The sequence below is a fragment of the Bemisia tabaci genome, chromosome 4 (genome assembly GCF_918797505.1).
Source record: "Bemisia tabaci chromosome 4, PGI_BMITA_v3".
Taxonomy (NCBI): domain Eukaryota; kingdom Metazoa; phylum Arthropoda; class Insecta; order Hemiptera; family Aleyrodidae; genus Bemisia; species Bemisia tabaci.
In genome coordinates this window covers 57,492,383-57,513,570 of record NC_092796.1, presented here as the reverse complement: position 1 = coordinate 57,513,570, position 21,188 = coordinate 57,492,383, and the positions used below count along the sequence as shown (strand labels likewise).

The 21,188-nt window shown below is 35.4% G+C and overlaps 1 protein-coding gene across 2 annotated transcripts; it reads left to right on the top strand.

The window, feature by feature from the left end:
* The first annotated feature begins 397 nt into the window (after positions 1 to 397).
* Positions 398 to 21,134, top strand: dsh (Segment polarity protein dishevelled). Of its 2 annotated transcripts, none has more exons than XM_019059390.2 (16): positions 398 to 783; positions 2,848 to 2,917; positions 4,354 to 4,463; positions 4,936 to 5,024; positions 5,457 to 5,528; positions 6,217 to 6,366; positions 7,168 to 7,411; positions 7,985 to 8,113; positions 8,670 to 8,797; positions 9,344 to 9,397; positions 10,115 to 10,207; positions 10,799 to 10,933; positions 11,496 to 11,666; positions 12,986 to 13,201; positions 14,571 to 14,828; positions 19,560 to 21,134. In XM_019059390.2, exons 1-16 carry the CDS (start codon positions 623 to 625, stop codon positions 19,589 to 19,591), a joined length of 2,112 nt encoding a protein of 703 aa, XP_018914935.1. In that variant the 5' UTR covers positions 398 to 622; the 3' UTR covers positions 19,592 to 21,134. The 2 variants fall into 2 exon arrangements, with proteins under 2 accessions (XP_018914935.1, XP_018914936.1); XM_019059391.2 differs by lacking the exon at positions 19,560 to 21,134 and adding an exon at positions 16,386 to 16,542 and having other exon boundaries at positions 401 to 783.
* Positions 21,135 to 21,188: the final 54 nt, after the last annotated feature.

Below are 21,188 nucleotides of genomic sequence, written 5' to 3'. Positions count from 1 at the left end.
AATGAAAAACCGAGAGCCCATTTCATTACAGGGAAGTGACCATGTACTTGGGCATGTTTTAAGACATGTACTTTTAGCGTCGAAATTTATCAGAATCTGCTTATTTTCTGACAAACGGAAATCCAATAAAAAATGTGCATTAATTGCGTGTTATACCATACCAGAAACCCTGAAAAACGATCAGAGAGAAGAATAGGTATATTTTGCAGGATTTGAATTTGAAAAGCTGCAAATATGGCAACCTTGTAGGTATATGCGTTTCCGTTGTTATAAAACCATTTGGCAACAAGGCGTATGCAGTCAAAGATCAAGAACACTTCCAAAAAATAGATCTAAATATTAGATTGCAAGTTTTGTTGAATGGTGTCTTTTTTGGAATCCTATGCGCATCCAATTTTTCCCCCAAAATTATGCATAGTATTATGTAAAGTATGCAATTATTTAAGATTTCAAATGAATATTAATCCATGGAAAAGTTTCATTATCATATCAATGTAATGCACCTTCCGTCACCAAGCACTGTTTTGACTCTAGCGGTGTCTGTTTAGTTTCGCCATGTTGGAATGGAGAGTGGCTGATCGGTGTCACAATTTTCTTGTTTTCTATTCAAAATCCTAAGAAAATGGAAGAAACTAAAATTATATATCACATAGACGACGAAGCGACACCTTATCTAGTTAAATTACCCATTGCTCCCGAACGTGTAACTCTATGCGATTTCAAAAATGTGCTCAACCGGCCGAACTACAAGTTCTTCTTCAAGTCAATGGATGATGATTTTGGGTATGTTTATTTTTATTTCAACTTACCGATCATTGACAACTATTTGAGGGTGTTAACAAAAGCCAGAAATTCTCGTTACTTTATAGCCTTGCCCACTCCTTCCCATGCATTTCCTGAAGTCACCGCCTGGCTAATCATGGCCAGGGCGAAAGTTGTCACTAAGCTGATCGACCCACTAGTATTACTTACCTCCATGTCTTCCATCCGTATTAGTCTCCAGACTTGATTTAGCTATTGATTCTGTTTTCTCTATCTCATCATCTCCTGCTGTAAAATCTTATCTGAAGTCGTTGTTGCGCCTTTAGCATTTCTTCGTAGTGGAGGGGTCAACTATACAGATCTGCTGATAAGCTGCTCTCAATCAGGATTGAGTTGTAGATCCATTCATACATCTTCAACATTTCAATATTCTACAATTTGGGGTAGTTTTCCTTGCTTGTTGCATTCATAATTGTCACACTCTTACTTGTCTGCATTTGTATCAGATCAATCTATGTATAATTTCAATACTTGAAGTTAGCCTCATTCAACGTGTAGCTGACCTGTCTAAATCTGTTTTAGTTGGTTAACATTGAAAAAATTCAAGCGCAAGAGTAGAAATACTTGTTATATCATAGCAAATGTCCCTCAAATTGTTTAGAAGTTAATGATCTTGAATTTCTTGCTTCTTTCAAGAAGGGAGAGGGAGAAATAGGTTAATTCTATTTGTTTATCCTGCACCCAGCAGGTGCACTGTCAAAGTAAACTGTTGGGAAACAGAACTACCTGATGCCTAATCGTTAGTGTTGTTTGACTTTAATTGAAATACCTGATGGCTCACGCATTACTTATGAATGCCTAACATTTATAGCAAACACTGAACGGGCCTCTCAAGGTGTTAGGACCATTGAGGTATGTTTCGCCGATGGAAGAACTAAGCAGAATTGAATAAGTTTACTTTAATTATGCACCTAACCATGGTGTTGCCTGCACATTGTTTTTTCAGGTTATATCATGAGCAAGATTGTAAGGCACTTACCACCCTTCCCCTTTCTAAAACTTACCTAATCAATTCTGTTTCGGCAACCTTACGCAAGCAATTTCAGATTTAATTGTTTTAACAGGCACAGCCTGGTTGAGTTCCTGATTCCAAATGGAAGCTTATCACTACTTTTTCAGTCAATTTTCAGCTATTCAACCCTTTACTGTTCATTTCTCTGCTCTCCCAATCCCAATTTTTACTTGAAAGGAAACAGTGACCAGTCATAGGTACCTAAAAAAAGTTATTTTGTCAGCATTAATGTACTGTAGTAAGTCAAGGTAAGGCGCAAAGCAATTTCTATACCTCTGCTGGACCAAATATGTTATGTGTTCATACATGAATGTCTTGGCTCCTACACACCCCATTTGTGAATTTGCGCTGAGGCTTTCAATCCGAAATGATCTATATGTTAACCTATTGAAGTTGTATAAAAATGCACAGAGAGCCACCAACCTGCTCTGTCAATGGAGAATTCCCTTGCTCCTTATCTAACTTTGACCTCTGACGTTGACCTGCTAAGACCTTATCTGTTTAGTGCATAAGAGGGTGTCTAGTTATATTTTTAAATCTACTCCAGATAATTCTGCTTCTACTCAGTTGCAGAGATTCATATTATTTACCTACACTTTTTAATCATTGAGCTGCAGAAAAGTGGGAACCTCCTTGGTATATTATTCAGTTCGAGTTCAGTATACTGCATAAGTCCAGTCCCTCTTGCTGAAGTTTTGATCATAATGTTGCTACCCAATACCAGTAGACACTGTTAAGGGGAAATGGCGCATTGCCATATCCCTCCTCCCTTCCCCCAAACAAACAAACACTCAACATTTTTCTAGCACATAGCTAAAGTAGTGGCCACAGTGTGCAGGAAATCAAGAAAAGAATACAAATTATGTAGAAAAAAAGAGTTGAAGTTGTGGGGCAATGGCATCTATGGCTTAACAAAGCAGTCAGCTCATCATGGGAAGCTTACTTTCTCCCTTCATTTGTTAGTCAGTCACCAAGATTCTCCTGTTTAATTTACAATTGTATTAATGTTCCAGAGTGGTGAAGGAAGAAATTATTGAAGATGATGCTCACCTACCTTGTTTTAATGGCAGAGTTGTATCCTGGGTAAGTTATTTGTCTCGATATTTGTGGAGAGGTAAAATGACACTCCATCCTTAATAAACATTTTTCTGAAGCTAAGCAACCCACCAAGAAGGAAGTACAGCTTTGTTAAGTCAATTTGTATTATCTGAACACCAGAGGAACTAAGGAGGATGATATTATTTGGTCCTTTTTGGTTTCTACTAGTAGATTAGTAGTATGTTTTTCTGCTTCATGCCTGAAATTGCTCTCCCCCAACTTGTGGAAATGGAGCCCATGACATTGTGATGAAAGTAACAACAGGTCGTCACCTTCCAGGCAAAGTATCACAAGCGCCATGCGACGTTTAAAAATTTCCGCCGCCATTTTATTTTTTTACTGAGAAATTGTTGGTTGAATCTGTTCGAAAATTTCACTAAATTTTATCGGCAGCACAAAGAAAATCCGGTGTAATTTTCGGACAGCTTCGTTGAACAATTTCTCTGTAAAAAAATATAATGGCGGCAGAAATTTTTAAACGTCGCATGGCGCTTGTGATACTTTGCCTGGAAGGTGACGAGGTAAGTCCCTGCCGAGAGATAACAGCCCTCTAAATAACACCACTTTTCATGCAGTATATCAGTAGCAGAACAGAAAAATGATTACTAATATTTTTAGATAATTTGAGTCGTTTACGTTCTTAGTGTGCTCAGAAGGGGCTCTGTAGGTATGCTTGAGAACTTGTGGTAGTGTTATTGAAAGCAAGATGTGAGATTCAAAACTTCAAAAATCTGGAATTGAATGGCCCAAGTAATGGCAGTTTTCTCACCATATCCAGAAATGATTAAAATGTGGTCACAACTCCTTCAGTTAAAAACACTGATATAGAGAAGCATAAAAGGAAGTGACGGAAGTATAAGGTATACCTCCTAATATGTATATTTTTTTCTAGGAAAGTAACGAGTTTCAATTCCTTATTTTAAGGCTACTGCAGATATGCAGAGAGCAGGAGCTCCTTCAGTCGAACCCAATTTTAGCCATCAAATATTTTATTTTTACAAATTTTTGATCTTTCAATAAAATTGTCCACCTAAAGTGAAATATATTGTAAAACTCACTTTAGCAACATTACTAATTTCTTTTTCATACGCCTCATTTCAGATAGGTTTACCTTTTTCATCTGCTTTTGTCAGGACTCGCATTGACTTCTGTGCATATAGGCAGATGAGAAGAGGCAGGCTAAGTTGCCTCTAATTCAGAAGCTTGGCACAAGGGGGTGTGAACTAGAGTAAAATACTGTAAAATGACCATCTGATGCCTGACAACACAAACATGGGATAAAGTGATGTCATTAAGTGTTAGTTAATAATTAATTAACAAGATCAACATTCATCTAAGTTACAGTGGTTAGTTGAAACAGTTGTTCCCAACATATTGATCAGGATAAACTTTAATTATTGTCATCTTTTCTCGTTTTTTAGTTGGTCAGTGCAGAAGGGAGCAATGTATCCGATGGGACCTCCCAATGTACAGAAAGTGCTGAACATTCAGACGGGAAAAATCAAACTGATCGTCCCAAACCAGAACCATCGTAAGTTACATTTCATCTAAATTCTAAACATTCATATTATATAATAATAATTCATAACATATTTCATGTATAATATTTCATACTAAATTACGTAAAAGTACTTAATCTTCAGAATCAATTTTGAATCCATGATAAGGAAGTCTGCTAGATTTTCAGACAGTCTCTTCTCTCTTTTGCTAAATTGTGATCACATTGAGCATTGACCCGTTATGTTTTTGCTGCCTGGAACAGAAAATACATGTTCTCATTTATGAGTTCAGAGGACCATCTTACTTTTTCTTTACCTTAGTATGGTGAGACTCTTCTGATAATCTCAAAATTTTGGTGAATTTTCCAAAAAAAATTCAAATCATGATCCTTTATTTATCTGCTCCCCAAGCTTTGTCAAAAAATTTCATTATGTATATCATACAGTACATCGCAAATTCTCACGAACCAAACAGTCTCATTTGACGTAATTTTTCTTTCGTAGATTGCCACCGCTGAATCTGATGCCCCCTGCAAGTGCACCAGAAGATCTAACATGTACAGAAACAGAATCCATAATAAGCTCCCGACCAGGTATGTAACTTTCTGTTTCTCTGATCTCTGTATGCATCGCCTCTTGTAGCTCAAAGTTGAGGGTTCCTCAGAATGTATTTTTTTCAGAAATGAACGCTAATTCCATTTGCTCTCCTTGAAGTTCAATTTTTGCGGTGGATGACATCATACGCCTTGTTTTTCGAAGTACTCCCATTGATATTCGACGTAGCAACTAAGTGTTTGGACAAATCTTATCATTTTTTGCTAATCTTAGCTTAAACTACCAAACCTTGATTCTGTGATCAGCGCAACTGACCTGTTCATTGTGCTGTGCAAGAAGTCTCACTAGTTGTATGCTATTGAGAACAAAATTATGTCTGAAATGCGTAAGGTACTAAATAGATTTGTAGGTTCTGTTTCTACCTGGATGTTCACAAAAAAATCTTTATTTTACCAATTTTCTGTTCACAGGGCTGCATACTTTACATAAAGAACCTGCAAGGCAACTCATGAATAAATATGAAAAATATCAGTATCACAATGGTAAGTTCTGAAGTATTATGAAGTAATGAGGTAGTTTTTAAGTGTCCTTTATTCAACAAGACGAAAAAAAATGAATTGGTAAATGAAACTGAAAATTGACCTGAACATTAGCCACCCCTTTCAATGATAGTCTGATTATTTTACACATTGCAAGTCTTTCTCACAATCAGCTGTAAAATGTTGTGAATTTACAAATTTTATATTATTATATTGGATTTATCACACTGACTATCTTCATAAAGTGTATGATATCCAAGGACTATGCTCAGAATACCAAGAAATTCGGTGTCAGCTAAATTTCGATATTCTTTGATATGATGTTCATTACAATGTCCCAAGCTTGATGAGCTTTTAATATCAAATTTTATGTCCCAATCTCAAGAAAAGCAGGGCTGAAAAGTGACTTTCTTGGACCTCTTAAACACATTTTCCAAAGTAGTTGTTGGAGTGTTGCTGTATGTGCGTATGGACGCTGTGATGCTTGCTCTTATAGTTCGGAAAAATTTGATTCTCATCACCCTATGAGAAAATATGAGATCTCCTCGTTTCATGGTCTCCTAATTTTATTGACTCACAAGGAAATTAACTAAGCTCGCCAGTCTCACAATCCTTTGTAAATCTATTAATGATTAGCTTCAATTCCTGGTATATTTGAATAGTTTAATGTATCTGCACAATTTTTTTTCAGGAGTTGGTTTAAACGGTCATTCTAAACACCGAGGGTACGAGAGTTCAATGCTAAGCTCAGATATAGAAACCACAAGTTTTTTAGAATCTGATGACGATGCCTCAAGTCGAATCACAACAACTACAGGGCGTCATACAAATATCACACTAGGTAAGTTTCTGTCTTCAGATGGACTACATTTTGCAATTCAGGACTACACTTTCTGGCTCAGTTTGGAAGCAATGTATATGTCATTACTTTCCCTTTGTATATAAGTGTTTTTACGGATGAGGCAGAAAGTGTAGTTCCCAATTGCAAAATCAAGTCAAGACATCTCTCACTGGTTGAACCAAATTGCCAATCTACTCCTTGGTATCCAAGGTATCATGCTGTTTTGTTCCCTGTTAATAATAATAATAGTAAAAAAAAAGTCAGGAATCAGGCAGTTAGGCTGATATCGGCTTAATCCATCCAATTATACATCAAACTTTTTTCGTGCATTTACTCCAGAACTGTTAAATTTTGCTGCATTAACAAATGAAGAGCTTCAAAGTAAGACAATCAGTCATCACCTCTGTATAATTTGAACTTGTCATTATCTCAGCAGGCCAACTGCCTGATGAGTTTGGATAATCCAGTGTAGAGATCGTATCAATTAACTGCAGTCCCTATATTATTTTATTTGTTTTCAAGTGGCTTATTGCATCCTCTACATTACAAGTTCAGTAATCATTTGCTTGGGTTTCTTCAAAACGTGAGCATAACATGTTGCATAGAGATCGTATCAATAAACTGCAGTCCCTGTATCATTTTATTTGTTTTCAAGTGGCATATTGCATCCTCTTCATTACAAGTTCAGTAATCATTTGCTTGGGTTTCTTCAAAACGTGAGCATAACATGATGCAAACTTGGACTTCCCATTTTTTCTACTTTTACTTCTTAGTTTGAAATTTTTTTTTTTACATTGACAGATTCCAGTAGTGTAGCATCCAGATGTCCTCAGAAGCGAACGCAGAGAAGGAGGCGACACAGACTGCAGCCTGCAGCAATGTCACGAACATCTTCGTTCTCTAGCATTACTGACTCCACAATGTCTTTGAATATTATTACTGTCACCCTGAACATGGATACAGTGAATTTCCTAGGTATATCGATAGTTGGCCAATCAAATCAAGGTGGAGACGGAGGAATTTACGTTGGCTCGATCATGAAAGGGTAAGTTCCTTTGAAAAGTTCAATAATCACCTGGTGGCCTGGTATCCAACAAACTCTAAGGGGGAGGGATTTCAGGAGAAACAAATATGAATTCCAACTATTAATGTTCTACGCTGAGCTACATGCCATGCTTAATTTAATTGATGCAATAAATTATTATGTTTCGATTTGAAAAAAGAATAGGGCAAAGGTTGCTGCCCGTGTCAAAGTGATGAAGTTTTCATTTTTATGTGTCAAATGAAACCCCCCCAAAAAAGTTTAAAAATCATCAATATAAGAATAGTAACAGAAAAAATTTTGCATAAACGTAGGAAAGAATAATTTTAGAGAGAATACTAAACTGAAGATTTAAGTGTCACTGGCAGAATTTTATTTACCCGTAATTATCTTTTAGGCCTGTTGGAGTCCGCTATCTTGCCTGCACACCAGTCATTCATGACAAATATGCTTTTAAAAAATTGATGCCAAAGCTCTATTTTATCTGAAGATGATATGCACTGCTTTAAGTATCTGTTTCGATACCTGTGTCATTCTAATTTTTAACTCGCTTGTTCATTACATGGTGCGTTTCAGTGGAGCCGTAGCTTTAGATGGAAGAATTGAGCCCGGAGACATGATTTTACAAGTAAATGACATTAATTTTGAAGATTTGTCTAATGATGGTGCTGTTCGTGTCCTGAGGGAAGTTGTCCAAAAACCTGGGTAAGTTATTGCTTGTCATATCAAGAACAAATTTCATATTGCACAAGCCATGAATTTATATGGAAAAAGAGAAATGGTTTCTGACATCAACAAGCATACTTTACTCCTGAATCAGGAGGAAATCATAGTTTTTCAGAATTAATTTAGTAGAAAGCAAGAAAAAACTCAGGGTTATCCGACAAGGAATGCGCTGCAGAAAATAAGGGAAATATCAGGAAATCAGCGAGCTGAGAATTCTATATGCTATGATCTTATTTCAACATCTCTATTCGTTACCGAGAAAAATTGGCTCCTATTATCCTAGGAATTTTTAAAACCCTAAGCAGAAAACTCCTTAAAAATGTTAAATGAGTCAATTTTTTGCAGAATAAGGTCAAAATTTGATGGAATATTATTAGGCATCCCCTGGAAGTTATTGAGTGTCCTCTTGCCTCCTATTCTTGTTCTCCTCAAAGAATCAAATTCATTACTTCTAGGAATTAACTGAAGTGGATTTAGTCATATTTCACACAATTAGTTCCAAATTTAGCTGACACTATTTTTTTATTGTTTTCAGACCTATCAAATTAGTCGTAGCCAAATGTTGGGATCCAAATCCAAAAGGTTATTTTACGATTCCCCGAACAGAGCCAGTGAGGCCCATCGATCCTGGAGCATGGGTTGCTCACACTGCTGCTATAAGAGGTAAACACAACTAACAATCACTACTTTGCTTTTTAAAATTTTTCTTAGCCCTAATATTCTCCTTGAAATAACTGGAAAATCAACAAAACCTTGAGAGGTAGCAATACTGAAGAACTCTTTTGAAATTATGAGAGAAGGTGAAGTTTTCTTTTGCCAAAATTTTTTTGGCGGTCCAGAAAACCAATCGACACAGATGAGTCAGACTCAAGTCAGCTTGATAGAAAAGTGATCTCTGGAACTCCTCCAGAATTGAAGAGATGCTTGTAAGCTATTTTATTAGGTGTGTCCCTTTATGAAAGGAAGGAACTGCTAATGAAATAGCTTCTATGAAAGTGTGTAAAGGTTTTACTTAATCAACAGTATGGAAGCTATTAACTTTCTGCTCTTTAGTTTTCAAGCCTCTTCTAGGAATTAAGTCTCATCTGTCATTATGAGTGTTGGTAGCCACATCTAGGCAAGTCACCTCGTCCAACAATTGGCAACACTGCACAGCCCGGGTTGTTGTTTACCATCATCTTACGTTCATTTTTCTCCTTTTCATTTCAGGACTGTGCGAGTATCAAAATTTAAATTCCAATGAGCTTCATACAAATCCTGGAGGTAAGCGGCAATTTTTTTGGAAAATTATGTTGTAAGATACTTCAGTGTAACCTCATCATAATGACCATTGCTTTTACAACTTTTTTGTTGTGGATATGATTTTTGTTGACCTCTACAAAATCCCTATAGTAACAATGTATTTTTCTTTCAAAATAAATGTATCTCAAGGAGGTGGGGTTAAGCATTTACGATTTTGCCCTCAAGTGATAGAAAAAAGGTTACTTTTCTTAGAAATACTTAGGAATCAAACGCTGTGCGGTCTCACGTATTACACATGGTTCTCAGCCTCAAGCGCATGGCAAAAAGATTACTCAAAACTATGAAATGTCATTCAGGCTCCAATAGATATAATTTTAAAATAAATTTCAGGATTGCTAGTTGAGAAATTTGACAGTTGTTTAGTTTCTGCTTGTGCAACATCCTGCTTTTTGCTATCTGGACGCTTTCCTCTGCTGCTCCTCGCATGTAAATGTTGGTTATCAATTCACTCAAAAAATCAAAAGATGTAATTTTTTATTTCTATTTACTTATTGTTTGGATAATTTTTTTGAAAATTTTCGATGAGTTTAATCTTTTTGAATTTCAGTTTCTATTTGTGTAGACAATGCAGTTTATAGCTGATAATATTTTTTTTCCAATCAGAGAAGAGAGCACTTTTTCCCCTTTGTCTTTCATATCCTCACGCTTGTCTTAATTATGTGACCTCTATCTTTTTAGGAGAGTATCCTATAGAACCTCTGAGACCTCCGTCCGTTAGTACACTAACATCCACTAGTTCATCCTTAACCTCAAGCATTGCTGAAACAGAAAGTAAGTAATAAATCGACTTTTTATCATTTTTCTTTCATATTATTTATTTTATCTATTTGTGGTACGCTAACTGCTGTGCAAATCGCCCCAAGCTAGTAGTCATTGCTTAAGTAGGAGCTACACCCATCGTCCCTGTAAGTGCCTCACTGTCACGGCAGTTGGTTCATCATTCCCTTCATCATTGCTTTGGTATGCAGAGGTACTGCTTGAATTCTTGATGCAGTAGAACCAAACCCAAAAAGCGGCTCGACAATCAATGTGTTAGTTTTATTCTCAAAACCTACGCAGGTAAATAACCAGTTGCTCTGAAACAAGCATTGACGTGTACTGCAACTTGAGCCAGGTTATTTTGAGAGCGTTGCCTCCGATTTACCTCAAAAAGAAAATATAGTGGATACCTGTGAGCCCTAAATATTTTTCTTTTGTTTTTCTAGTGACTTCTCAGGACCTAACGCAAAGATAGCACTGTAATTAGTAACCTTAAAATCATTCAAAGAGTCACTTCATAAAAGTTTCTTGGTTATTCTAATATTAATTGTCATGTCATTTGTCATGAATGCATTAATGAGTCTTTTCTTGTGACATTTTCAGAACATCTAGAGGATCCAGTATTAACAGTAGATACGGATATGTTAACAATAGTCAGAGTTATGGCCAAACCAAATTCTGGACTCGAAATTCGAGATAGGATCTGGCTCAAAATTACTATACCGAACGCTTTTATAGGTAAGCCAGTGTTCGCACACCTTTTGAATTGTATCAATGTGTTAATAATTTTTCCGAGCGATTACCAGCATTGTAAACCAGAGAAACCACAAAATATTAGGAAATTGGTTGTCATCAGGAAAATCTGCCGTGGGTCAAAAAATTCCGAGTGCATTGAGCATTTTCCATCTTCACGCAGTTCATGGCTGGAAAAAGTGACAGAGTTGACTCGAGCCATTAAATATTTTGGTTGGTTAAATAAATCAAACGAATGTCAATCTCCTCTTGAAAAAATCAGAAAATTGCATATGAAATATGAGATAAAATCAGGAAAATCTAAATTGAAATTTTGGAAGACACCTTGTCTTTATATCACTAATCACATGTCAGTAATCTTTTTTTTTTTAGGGAATATCATCGACTTATGATTTTTATTTCATTTCTAAAGCTTGAGAAGTCAAATAATTTCAGGCTTAATCATTGGAAGTGTGAACTCTGCAAATTCAGGCTTTGTTTTTGCTGTCTTTCAACCTGACCCATTGTGTCATTCCTATCTTAATGATTTCTTGATGCCTGTTTTTAGGTGCTGATGTTGTGGACTGGTTAGCAACACATGTGAAAGGTTTTGCTGATCGAAGGGATGCCAGAAAATACGCATCACAGATGTTGAAAGCTGGTTACATAAAACACACTGTAAACAAAACTACCTTCTCGGAACAATCTTATTATATATTCGGAGATTTCCTGTCAAGCGGTAAGTCAATTTAAATTGGCTTCTTGTTCTTATAACCACGCACTGAGTTCTATGTCCCTTCTTATGTCAGAAATTTACAAGTTGTGAGAGTTAGGTAATTGGATATCATTGAAGTCTTCAAAGAAGGAGATAAATCGGGGTATCCTCCAGAAAGTCCTGAATTGGAGTACTTTGGTTTTCCAAAAATATCGCTCACATGATTGATTTAAGAAGAAAACGTCCAGAAACTGCTTGTTGAAAAAGCAAATTTCTTGTAAAAATAAAATTCCTTAAAGCATGCTCTTAAAAGTATAGCCCAACAGTTCTCTGCAACTGAAGGTACAAGATTTGAATAAAGCTACAGGAAAAAAATCTTTAAAACTGTAACCTGTTTCTGGCTTACCTTTAAAGCTTTCGATTACAGCGGAACCCGTTCAGGTATCCTTTTTTAAAAATATAAAAGTTCTCATCAGTTCAATACCTAAACACATGGGAATAAATTTTCTCTGACGAATGTAGGTTTTCAAAAAAACAGTGAGAAAAATCCTCTGATTCAGTGACTTTTCCTCATTTATTTCCTACAAGGTAAATGCCAGAGGAAAATTTACGCACCTGTTTTAAAAAAAGTAAAATTCACTATCAGTTTATTACAATTAACATGTATCAAAAAAGGTATTTCACTTTTAGCTGTTTTTGTATACTTTGACATAATACCATTCTCAACTCAAAACCAACCAAATGGAGATGTTGCGTTTGTGAGGAATTTGTGATTTGACAATTGATTCCTATGTAAAAGTTTACGAGAAACAAGATAATGCCACTGGTTTTCCCTGAAATCATCTCCCAAGCTCAAAAAAAGCTCTCAAGTTGAGGGTGTAACTGAGGGGATATCCCACACTATCCTGAGAGTCCACCTCTACATCAAGACAAACTCTCCACGCAAAGATAGGGAGCAAATACATTGACAAGGCTGCCACTTTATTTGAGGACTCTAAAACTGAAAACACGGCAACCCTGCTAATGTATTTGCTCCCTATCTTTGCATGGAAAGTTTGTCTGATGTAGACGTGTACTCTCAGGATAGCGTGGGATATCCCCTCCATTTTGGCCTTAACGTCAGAGCTTTTTTCGAGCTTGGGAGTTGATTTCAGAGAAAACCAATGGCACCATCGTGTTTCTTGCGAACTTTTACTTTAGAGTCAAAAGTCAAATCGCAAATTTCTCACACATGCAACATCTCCATTGTTAACTCTGTTCATGCCTGATCCTGGGTTGCTTTTTCTGTTTTTCTTCTATGATTATAAATTAACTTGATTTTGTAATCTTAAATGAATTTACAGCTTTATCTAGTCTAAAATTGGGCGATGAGCTGGATCGAGATACAGTTGGACCATTACCGCACCCAGGTGGCTCTCAGTGGGACTCATCAACGATGCCGTACGCCAACACTTACCTTCCACAATCAGTCGCCGGTTACACACCTTTGCCATTTAATTATACGAGTAGTGATCCAACATATGCCTACGCTTGTGAAGAAAGTATTCACAGTGGATCAGGTGAGTCATAGCTTCAACCAAAAAAATGTATTAATTTTCAACTAGCAGAGTGTTAAACATGTAATTAGGTCCTCCCAGAAATGATGATACAATCATTTTTTAATGTTACTCTAATATCGAAAACATTCATGCTAAGTCATGAAGCCATCCCATGCCAAAGAAGCCTTTAAGCATTTCTAGCAAGTGGAAATGTTAATCCTATGTAAACTTGTTAATGTGTGAATGGACCACCATGTAAGGTGTGAATTTAAGCATTATGATGTATTTTTTCTCATGGAAATTTCTCGTAGAACATAATTTGTGGAACGAAAAATGACTGAAAATAACTCCTCCCAAAGATATTGACATTTTTCGATGCATTAATTCAAACTTCCGCCTCATGAATAGAGAGTCATCTTCTTCTGTTTCATCATACACTGTAGAGTACCTTTATACAGGAAAGTATTGCCATCGCAATCCTTTTACTACAGAAAAAGTGTGCTGCTCTCTGTTTGGTCGGCTATCGTGGAGCCCTAGAGTTGGCCCAATGTAAACAAAGAAGATGGCGACAAAGTTCTACAAAGTTCTAGATGTGATTTTGGATGTGATGGAAATTATTTATATCTAACTTCTGAATTGAGTTCGGATCGAACTTTGATTAATATTTTTGCCGAAAATTAACTATTGAGTGTAATTATCATTAATTTCTCAGCTGATAATATGTGTTCCTCTGGGCCGGGTTTGTTTACATTAGGCCAATTTTGGAGCTCCATGGTAGCCTAAAACTGATGAACCAATCAGAGAGCGGCACAGAGATGGCAATACTCTCCCATATATAGGTACTCTAATACACTGAACGTTACTATGACAGTCTTTGCAGTACAAAATCTGACAACCTCAATGTAGGCGCTTTGGCTCAGTTATTGCATGTTGTTTACACTCTGAACAACAAAATGTGGGGGAAAAACACTGCTTACTGAGAAGTGTGCCTAAACCATTAAAGTGCGCAATTTGATTCTAGTAGACTATGGTTTTTCATGTGAGCAGGAAATTTAAATTTTTCTTAACCAATGTCAAATCAAAACGGCAATTTATTATGTTTCTTTTTCTCCTTTTTCGGGTTGTATCAGATAATACTCACTTTTTCTTTTTCGCCCAATTTGATATTAGCAATTCATTAATTGGGAGTTAATGCCAGTAATTTTCATTTTGCATATCGTTTTCTACATGAACTTTTGAAGCCAAAACATATATCTGAATGCTTAAATTCGTACCTTGTCTAGGGGTTCAGTGATTTATTATGTTTTCTAAAAACTGCTGTGTGTTGATATCACAAAATTCCAATGGAAGTGTTTGTTTCAATGAAATATCACTATGATTATTTCTACAGGAAGTAGCAATGGTTCAGAGCGATCCCGTATTCTCCAATCAAATACAGGAGTGATGAACCCCCCACCCTTACCACAAACTCTGAAAGGGCGAGGTGGAAGCTCTGGTGGAAGTGAGTCAGGAGTTGAAAAAACTGGTGATCACAGGTCACGGTCGAGTGGGTCTGACTCGAGGTCTTCAGCAGTAACAGCCACAGCAACAAACCCTGATGACCTCTCTGCCTCAAGGCAGTCGTTTCGAATGGCCATGGGAAATCCTTGTGAGTTTTTTGTCGATGTTATGTAATTTTTTGCCCTCAGCGGAAAAATGGAAACTTGTATCTTCAAATCTGTCTGTATTTCTGCCTTTCTGCTTTTGTAGGGCTTTGTCTAACCTTTTAATTCTAGGAGCTTTTCTTTGATACTTTTCAAATATGTAAGGTTTCAGAATTTCTCGTAAGAGTTAAACGTTTTTTGTGAATTTGATATGCAGTGGCACAATAAAATGGAAACCATGATGAACCCTCAGTACCTAGCATGAAGTATATCAAGTTTTTATCAGAGCTAAAAATTTGTAGAAGCTATTAGAGTTTCTGTTAATCCTTTTTTTAAATTTACATTTTCTTTTAGAAAAAAACCTGCTAAGGAAAGACAGTGCATTTAGAAACTAATTTTGGTAGCATTTTTGGCTGCAGAAAGTACGGAATCCCAGCATGGATTAGTTCTTAGTGAAAGTTACGAACATTTGGAGCTTTTTTTTTCTTCTTTTAAATTAAAGTACTGAGATTTTTGGATAAAAACGCTAACTGTGGACGCTACTCACAAAAAATTTATCACTGCACCAAGACGAGGCAAGAATCATAATACCTTAACCATGTTTCCTCATCAAAATTTCTTGTTTTACACACTGACCAACCAGAAAATTTTAAAAATCAAATCATAAGCGAGCAACTGTCAATTATCGTTTCCATTAAAACCAGTCATTATTATGAATTCAATCCTCCCATTTGAGAACTTGTAGACTTTGGTTTTTTAAAAAGTGTAAATAGTAGAATGTGGAACTCCTCAATTTCCTTGGTCTTGATTTGAATTCGAACATTTTAATAGTGTACATCTTTTTGTATGTGAAGTTATGAAGAGAATACATGTACTTAGGTGTTCAATCTCTCACTTTTTCTAATGGTCCATTGCAGAAACTTCTCCGCAATATACGATGACTCAGAAATCCCTAATTTTACATACATTTGTCCTTTTTCTGGATAATAATAACAGAAAGAGAGATCGCTAACTTGAGTTTTAAAATATTTGGGGAATAAATGCAAGTATGGTCAGTTGAATGACGCCATGAGGTGGCCTCTTCCTCCTTCAAGTCTCAGCCTCTCCTTATTGCGCCTCCCAGACTGAGTACTTTTTATTTCTGTGTTTTGCATTTTCTTGTATTCAGTAATAACTATGAAGGAAATGTACCAATTTTTTTGTTTTCATTTATTTTTTTTCTTCAAAGAAGTGTATTATCCAATGTCCGTGAGAAGGCTCAAAGTACAATTAATTTATTTTTTTTCTTCAAAGGAGTGAATTATCCAATGTCCGTGAGAAGGCTCAAAGTACAAGCTTGGGCTAACCACCAGCGTTATTGGTTTTTCTCGTCTTTTTACTCTGTTTTATTGTTTTAGCAAAAGTTTATCAGCGGTCCTGTGAAACCGTCAAATTTAGTAATATCTAAACACTTACACTAATACCTCTTTATTTTTACTCACCATATTTGCACACAAAACTAATCTCTCCTCTTGTGCTATTTTTGCGCGCAATTAAAATTGATTTTCTTTTGTTTGTTTCAGATTATTCCCTAATATAGTGTTTAATGAACTTTTTAACTCAATTTGTTAAGTTTTGTTATTATTACTGTTTTGACAACAGTGTACAAATGTTGAGTTGTCTAATTTAATGAGGAGTTTTGATCCAATGTCAGAAACTTGAGAGCAATAAAGAGTGAGTTTGTTTTCAGAACTCATCTGTAAATTGGCTTCTTATTAAGAAAAGCGTTCCTTTTACTGGAGAACACAAAGACGTTTGAAACTCTTCTGCCTCTTTCTCATCAGTCATTGAAGTTTCATTGAGAGGATTATTTTTGGCTGTTCTCAATTTCGTGCATACCCCAAGACTTGATTCAATTGTATTCCGAAGTATCGTTTTCACAATATCAAACTTTGAACCAAAGATGTAAAGTAAGGGATCATACTAGATCCGTAATCTGTATTGAATCATAATGGTTTATGGAACTGTAGTGGTTTTATCTTTGACCCTTGTATGGTCAGGATGTTGGTGACTTTGGCCATTCCGTGGATTAAAAAGTCATCCTTTAAGATATTGTTGATCACATTGCTTCAGTTTACAAGTGCAAAAAATTCCAAGGGTTCATCAGGGATATCAAAAGCCAGACTTTTTCCAGATTGTTGCTAAGTATCATGATATCGTTGGCCAAAGTGTGAAACCACGTATCTTTATTTGCAACGTTGTAGATTGCCTGTCATTCTTTATTTTTCTTCGGAAAACTAAGTCAACATAATTTCTTGAAAATTTCCTTGATTTTCCTTCTTTGTCAGAGGAATATCCTGCACAAATCTCAAGCTATGAAGTTGGCCTCTTTCTCTTTGAAAAAGTACAATTGGAGCTGAAATTTCGAAACACGGGAAAGGAGGTACATGGTTTCGCACTTTAGCCATCGTTATGATATGCACTGTAAAAGCTTTGAAGTTTTCTTTTAAATTGCTCCCATTTTTTACTTTTGAGTAAACACATTACTTAAATAGTTCATCTTATCTTAGCAGCAAAAGTGCCCTTTAAAATTGTAGCAGACAGCAGACACACCATTTTGGTCTACGATAATACTCCTTGCTGTTAATTTTCTCCTTCAATACGTATTTCTGTTTAGTTGTTGTACTTTGATTGAAGTACTAACCTCTGTCCTTCTTTTTTCTCCAAATTTTGTTACGTCCTAGAGAATATTTTTCCGATAAGTATACGTACTTAATACTAATGACTGCTTGTTAAGTTTTTGCTTTGACAGTGTAACTCATGAAAATTGTACTAATTTTCGCTAGAAATCATTGTCTCCTCTTCATTTACTGTATCGATATTCTTGGAGCTTTTGTATCCATGCTATTTCAATTCTGTTGTAATACTTCTTTCATTTATCTAAGGTATTGTTGAGACGATTGACATTGCACATTAGCATGCTTTAATATGCTTTGACCCAGAAAAACTATTACTGAGGCAGCTTTGAGTCTTCTTTTATAAGATATAATTTTTTTTTTCTCCTGGAAGAATGTAATCCATAAACTTGGAATAGTGGAGACAAGGTAGCGTTTCATGAAATTGAGGATGAGGGAATTTTTGCCTAAGGTAAAAAATCTCTTCTTATGGGTAAACAGTGTAGTAAATAGTACCTGTTAGGTAAAAAATGCCTACCTCGAGGACTCAATCCAATATTTTTTAAACATAATGGATCTGATTTAACTAATTTTTGTGATAGTCTGAACAAATTTTCATGCCTGCATCACGAAGACTTTTGATATTATATCTCCTAGTTTTTTGGGCCTAAAAATATGGCTGTGCCAAAAATTCCACCAATCAAGCAATATGCAGAAGTGAACTGTTTTTCTTTTTAGAATAAATAATTACGCACTTTAAACTTACGACCGAGGGTATCAAAGAAACGCAAAATGTGATATACTTCTCAACTGTCCCGTTCCTCCCCGATGTCTGATAATCTTAAGTGAAATATTCTTGCCCTTTTATATTCATAAAAATTCTATTACTGTGCAATTTTTAACAGAGTGCCCTGAAATTACACAACACATTTTTCTAACCCTACTACTCACCTTTTCTTTTCCACCAACCTCCATGTTAATGACCCGTTATATGAACAAAGTGGAGAATTTCCTCGCAGTTCCCCTCTCCCTTCTGTATCTGTTTTTTTTTTGGAAAGACTGAAATTTTTTTCAGTAGATTTTTAAGTCTAACTCAAATTAATGTCACATGAAATTCAAATCTCGATGGCTGGCAAACAATTCAACCTATCTGCAAACTGACGACTTTATGGATGACGAAAAAACTTCGCCTTTTTTAATTAAACTTTAAGCTGAAGGATGAGGCAAAGTTGCAAACTCATTCTCTTTAAAATTGTCGGTTAGGCGGTGTTGTCCCTTAATCATCGGTCGGAATCGTATCATTCCAAGTGTGTTGTGTGATTCATGGGTGCCCTTGCTCATAGTTAGGCGAAGTGCAACAAAGTTTTTGATAATTTTTAATCCTTACTTCCTCCATCTTTTGTAATTTTGTCCGTAAAGTTTTTTTAAATTTACAATGGAAGTGTCAATTTTTCTACAATTTTGATAGAATTCTAAATAGGTATATTTTAACTTAACTTTCTCCTATCGATGTCAACTTTGTGTCTCAAATTTGTAGAATTTGTACTAACTTGCTTCTAGTTTTCTTTCCTATTTTTTTCTTTTCATTTATTTGGCTTATTTTTAGATTATATAGCTTTCTAATGATCATATTAAAGCCTACAAGGAGAGTATCATCTCTTAATAAATGTCATCATCTAAATATCATAAGGATTACAATAGTGCAAGTGCCGAAGTGTATCATCCGAAAATAACGGTATTTGTTTACCCGATTATATATAACAAGATTTTCAGGAAGGGTGCCTTGCACATACTGGAGTGTTCTTAGATCGCACTGATGATTTATAAATCTTGTCGGTCCACCTATGATAAGTGTTATTTGAAGTATAAAAAGTAAACAAAAGGAAGTCAAAAATTATCAAAACAAACATATCTTTCAAAGACGTTTCTTTATCCATAGGTTTTGCTATGTTCATTTCTTTTGATTTAAGAAATCTTAAACTCCAAGACTGCAAGAAGTCTTCCTGGTTTTAAAAGCTCTTTGAGTTTAGTATTTTTAATAGCCTTGTATTATTGTTTCTTTCATCTCATGTTTGTTTTCAGTTGAGTATGATCTATTGGAGCAGAACTTATAGTCCGTCGCTTCGTTCATTGCAGCAAGCTTACAACCTACCTTGCTTATGATTTGGTGCTTTATAGCAGGTTTTGACAAGTCAATAGATCCGTCCTCGACACTTTGTTATTTATCTTGAATTTTCTTTTCGTCAATTTTAGTTTTTATGATTTACGTATGACTTCAATGTGCTATAAGATTCGTTACAGGGTATTTTTTCTTTTAAATAATTTATTTCATTTTTTTCTCTATTAGTTTTTAATGAAAATTAGATCATATTAGCCTTTCCCACCCTTTTTTTTTTTCAATAGAAATGTTTCAAATATGAGACTCTATCATTAGCTGATCAAGGAAAATCAGGCAACTGGAATTAATTACTCCTTTTAAATCAAAAAGAACTAAGAAGAATCATGATCAGCAATAGTGTCAAACAACTCTTTTTGAGAAAAATTCATAGGTTTATTATGCAATCAAGTCTCCGTAAAAGTTGTCTCAACCAGCGTTTTACCTGCTCGATCTAAAAGTTCACTCTAAGCAAAAGCATTTAGTCTCAATACTGCAATTTTTCTTTCCTTTTTAATAGTTAGCAAATCTAGTCTTTATGAATGCTATATTGTTTTTTCCTCCCGGTCGTTTTTCGGAGTTTTCCGTTTCTCACAACATAATTCTAGCATGACCTTGTGTTAGGAACTTTATTAGTCTGGTATTTTAATGGAACATTGAATATGTAGTTTTTCAGAACTTTAAGTTGTACCAAGTTATTCACATTCAAATAAGACAAAGTTATGTAGAGCATAGATGTTGCGAACTGAACATTCTTTTTTAGACTTGTATTTATTGTTATCAGATGTTTTAGAATATCGAAGAATGTATCCAGATTAACTTTCTGATATTTAGCCAAGGAACAAGGTCTATCGACCCAGATCAGCTTTTAAACCTAGTTGTGTATGGTATTTGACGTGTATTGTCCAGCACACGTTCTCAGAATCGTGCCTCAGTGTCTTTTATCGCAAGTTGCTCATTGATATTGATAAGGTTTACCAAAATCGGAAAGGATTTCCTCATGAATCTGATATCACTTTAAGGGTATCAGGGATACAGGTTTCATTATCAGTTTTTTACAACAAATGAACTAAACAATAGAAATTTCCGCCTGTTGTCAGGAGGCTACAGGCTTGGGTATCATTGAAATAAAGTGAGCGAGAAAACACCTATAGTAAAAAAACTTTCACGTAGAAGGATTCCAAAGGTGGAATCATTAGTAGGATAATCTAAGTCAATAGATTAAATTGTTAGAGGGCTGATCTGAGTCTATGAACCTTGGTCAAGAAAGCTGTTCCTTCTTATTTCTGTTTTTAATTACCTCGCTTACTTTACCTACTTATCCCTCTACTATGTATACTCCCAGTTGTTATTGTTTTGCTATCGTTGTAAAGCTGCAAAGTATGACAGTATCATAAGCCACTAAGTGTATTGTTAATTCTGTACAGTTTGAATAGATTTTGTACAAAATCCTTTTGTATAGAGTGCGTGCCAAGATTTAATAAATTATTTTATAAAATTTACTGCAGAATCTTCTTATTGATAAAATCTAATTGTTGGAAAAATTCAAATGATGG

Excerpts from the sequence above, each read along its gene's own strand:
- dsh (XM_019059390.2), top strand. The coding sequence starts at position 623 with ATGGAAGAAACTAAAATTATATATCACATAGACGACGAAGCGACACCT. Across the intron at positions 784-2,847 it reads TCAATGGATGATGATTTTGG|AGTGGTGAAGGAAGAAATTA; the intron begins GTATGTTTATTT and ends TTAATGTTCCAG. Across the intron at positions 14,829-19,559 it reads AATGGCCATGGGAAATCCTT|TTGAGTATGATCTATTGGAG; the intron begins GTGAGTTTTTTG and ends GTTTGTTTTCAG.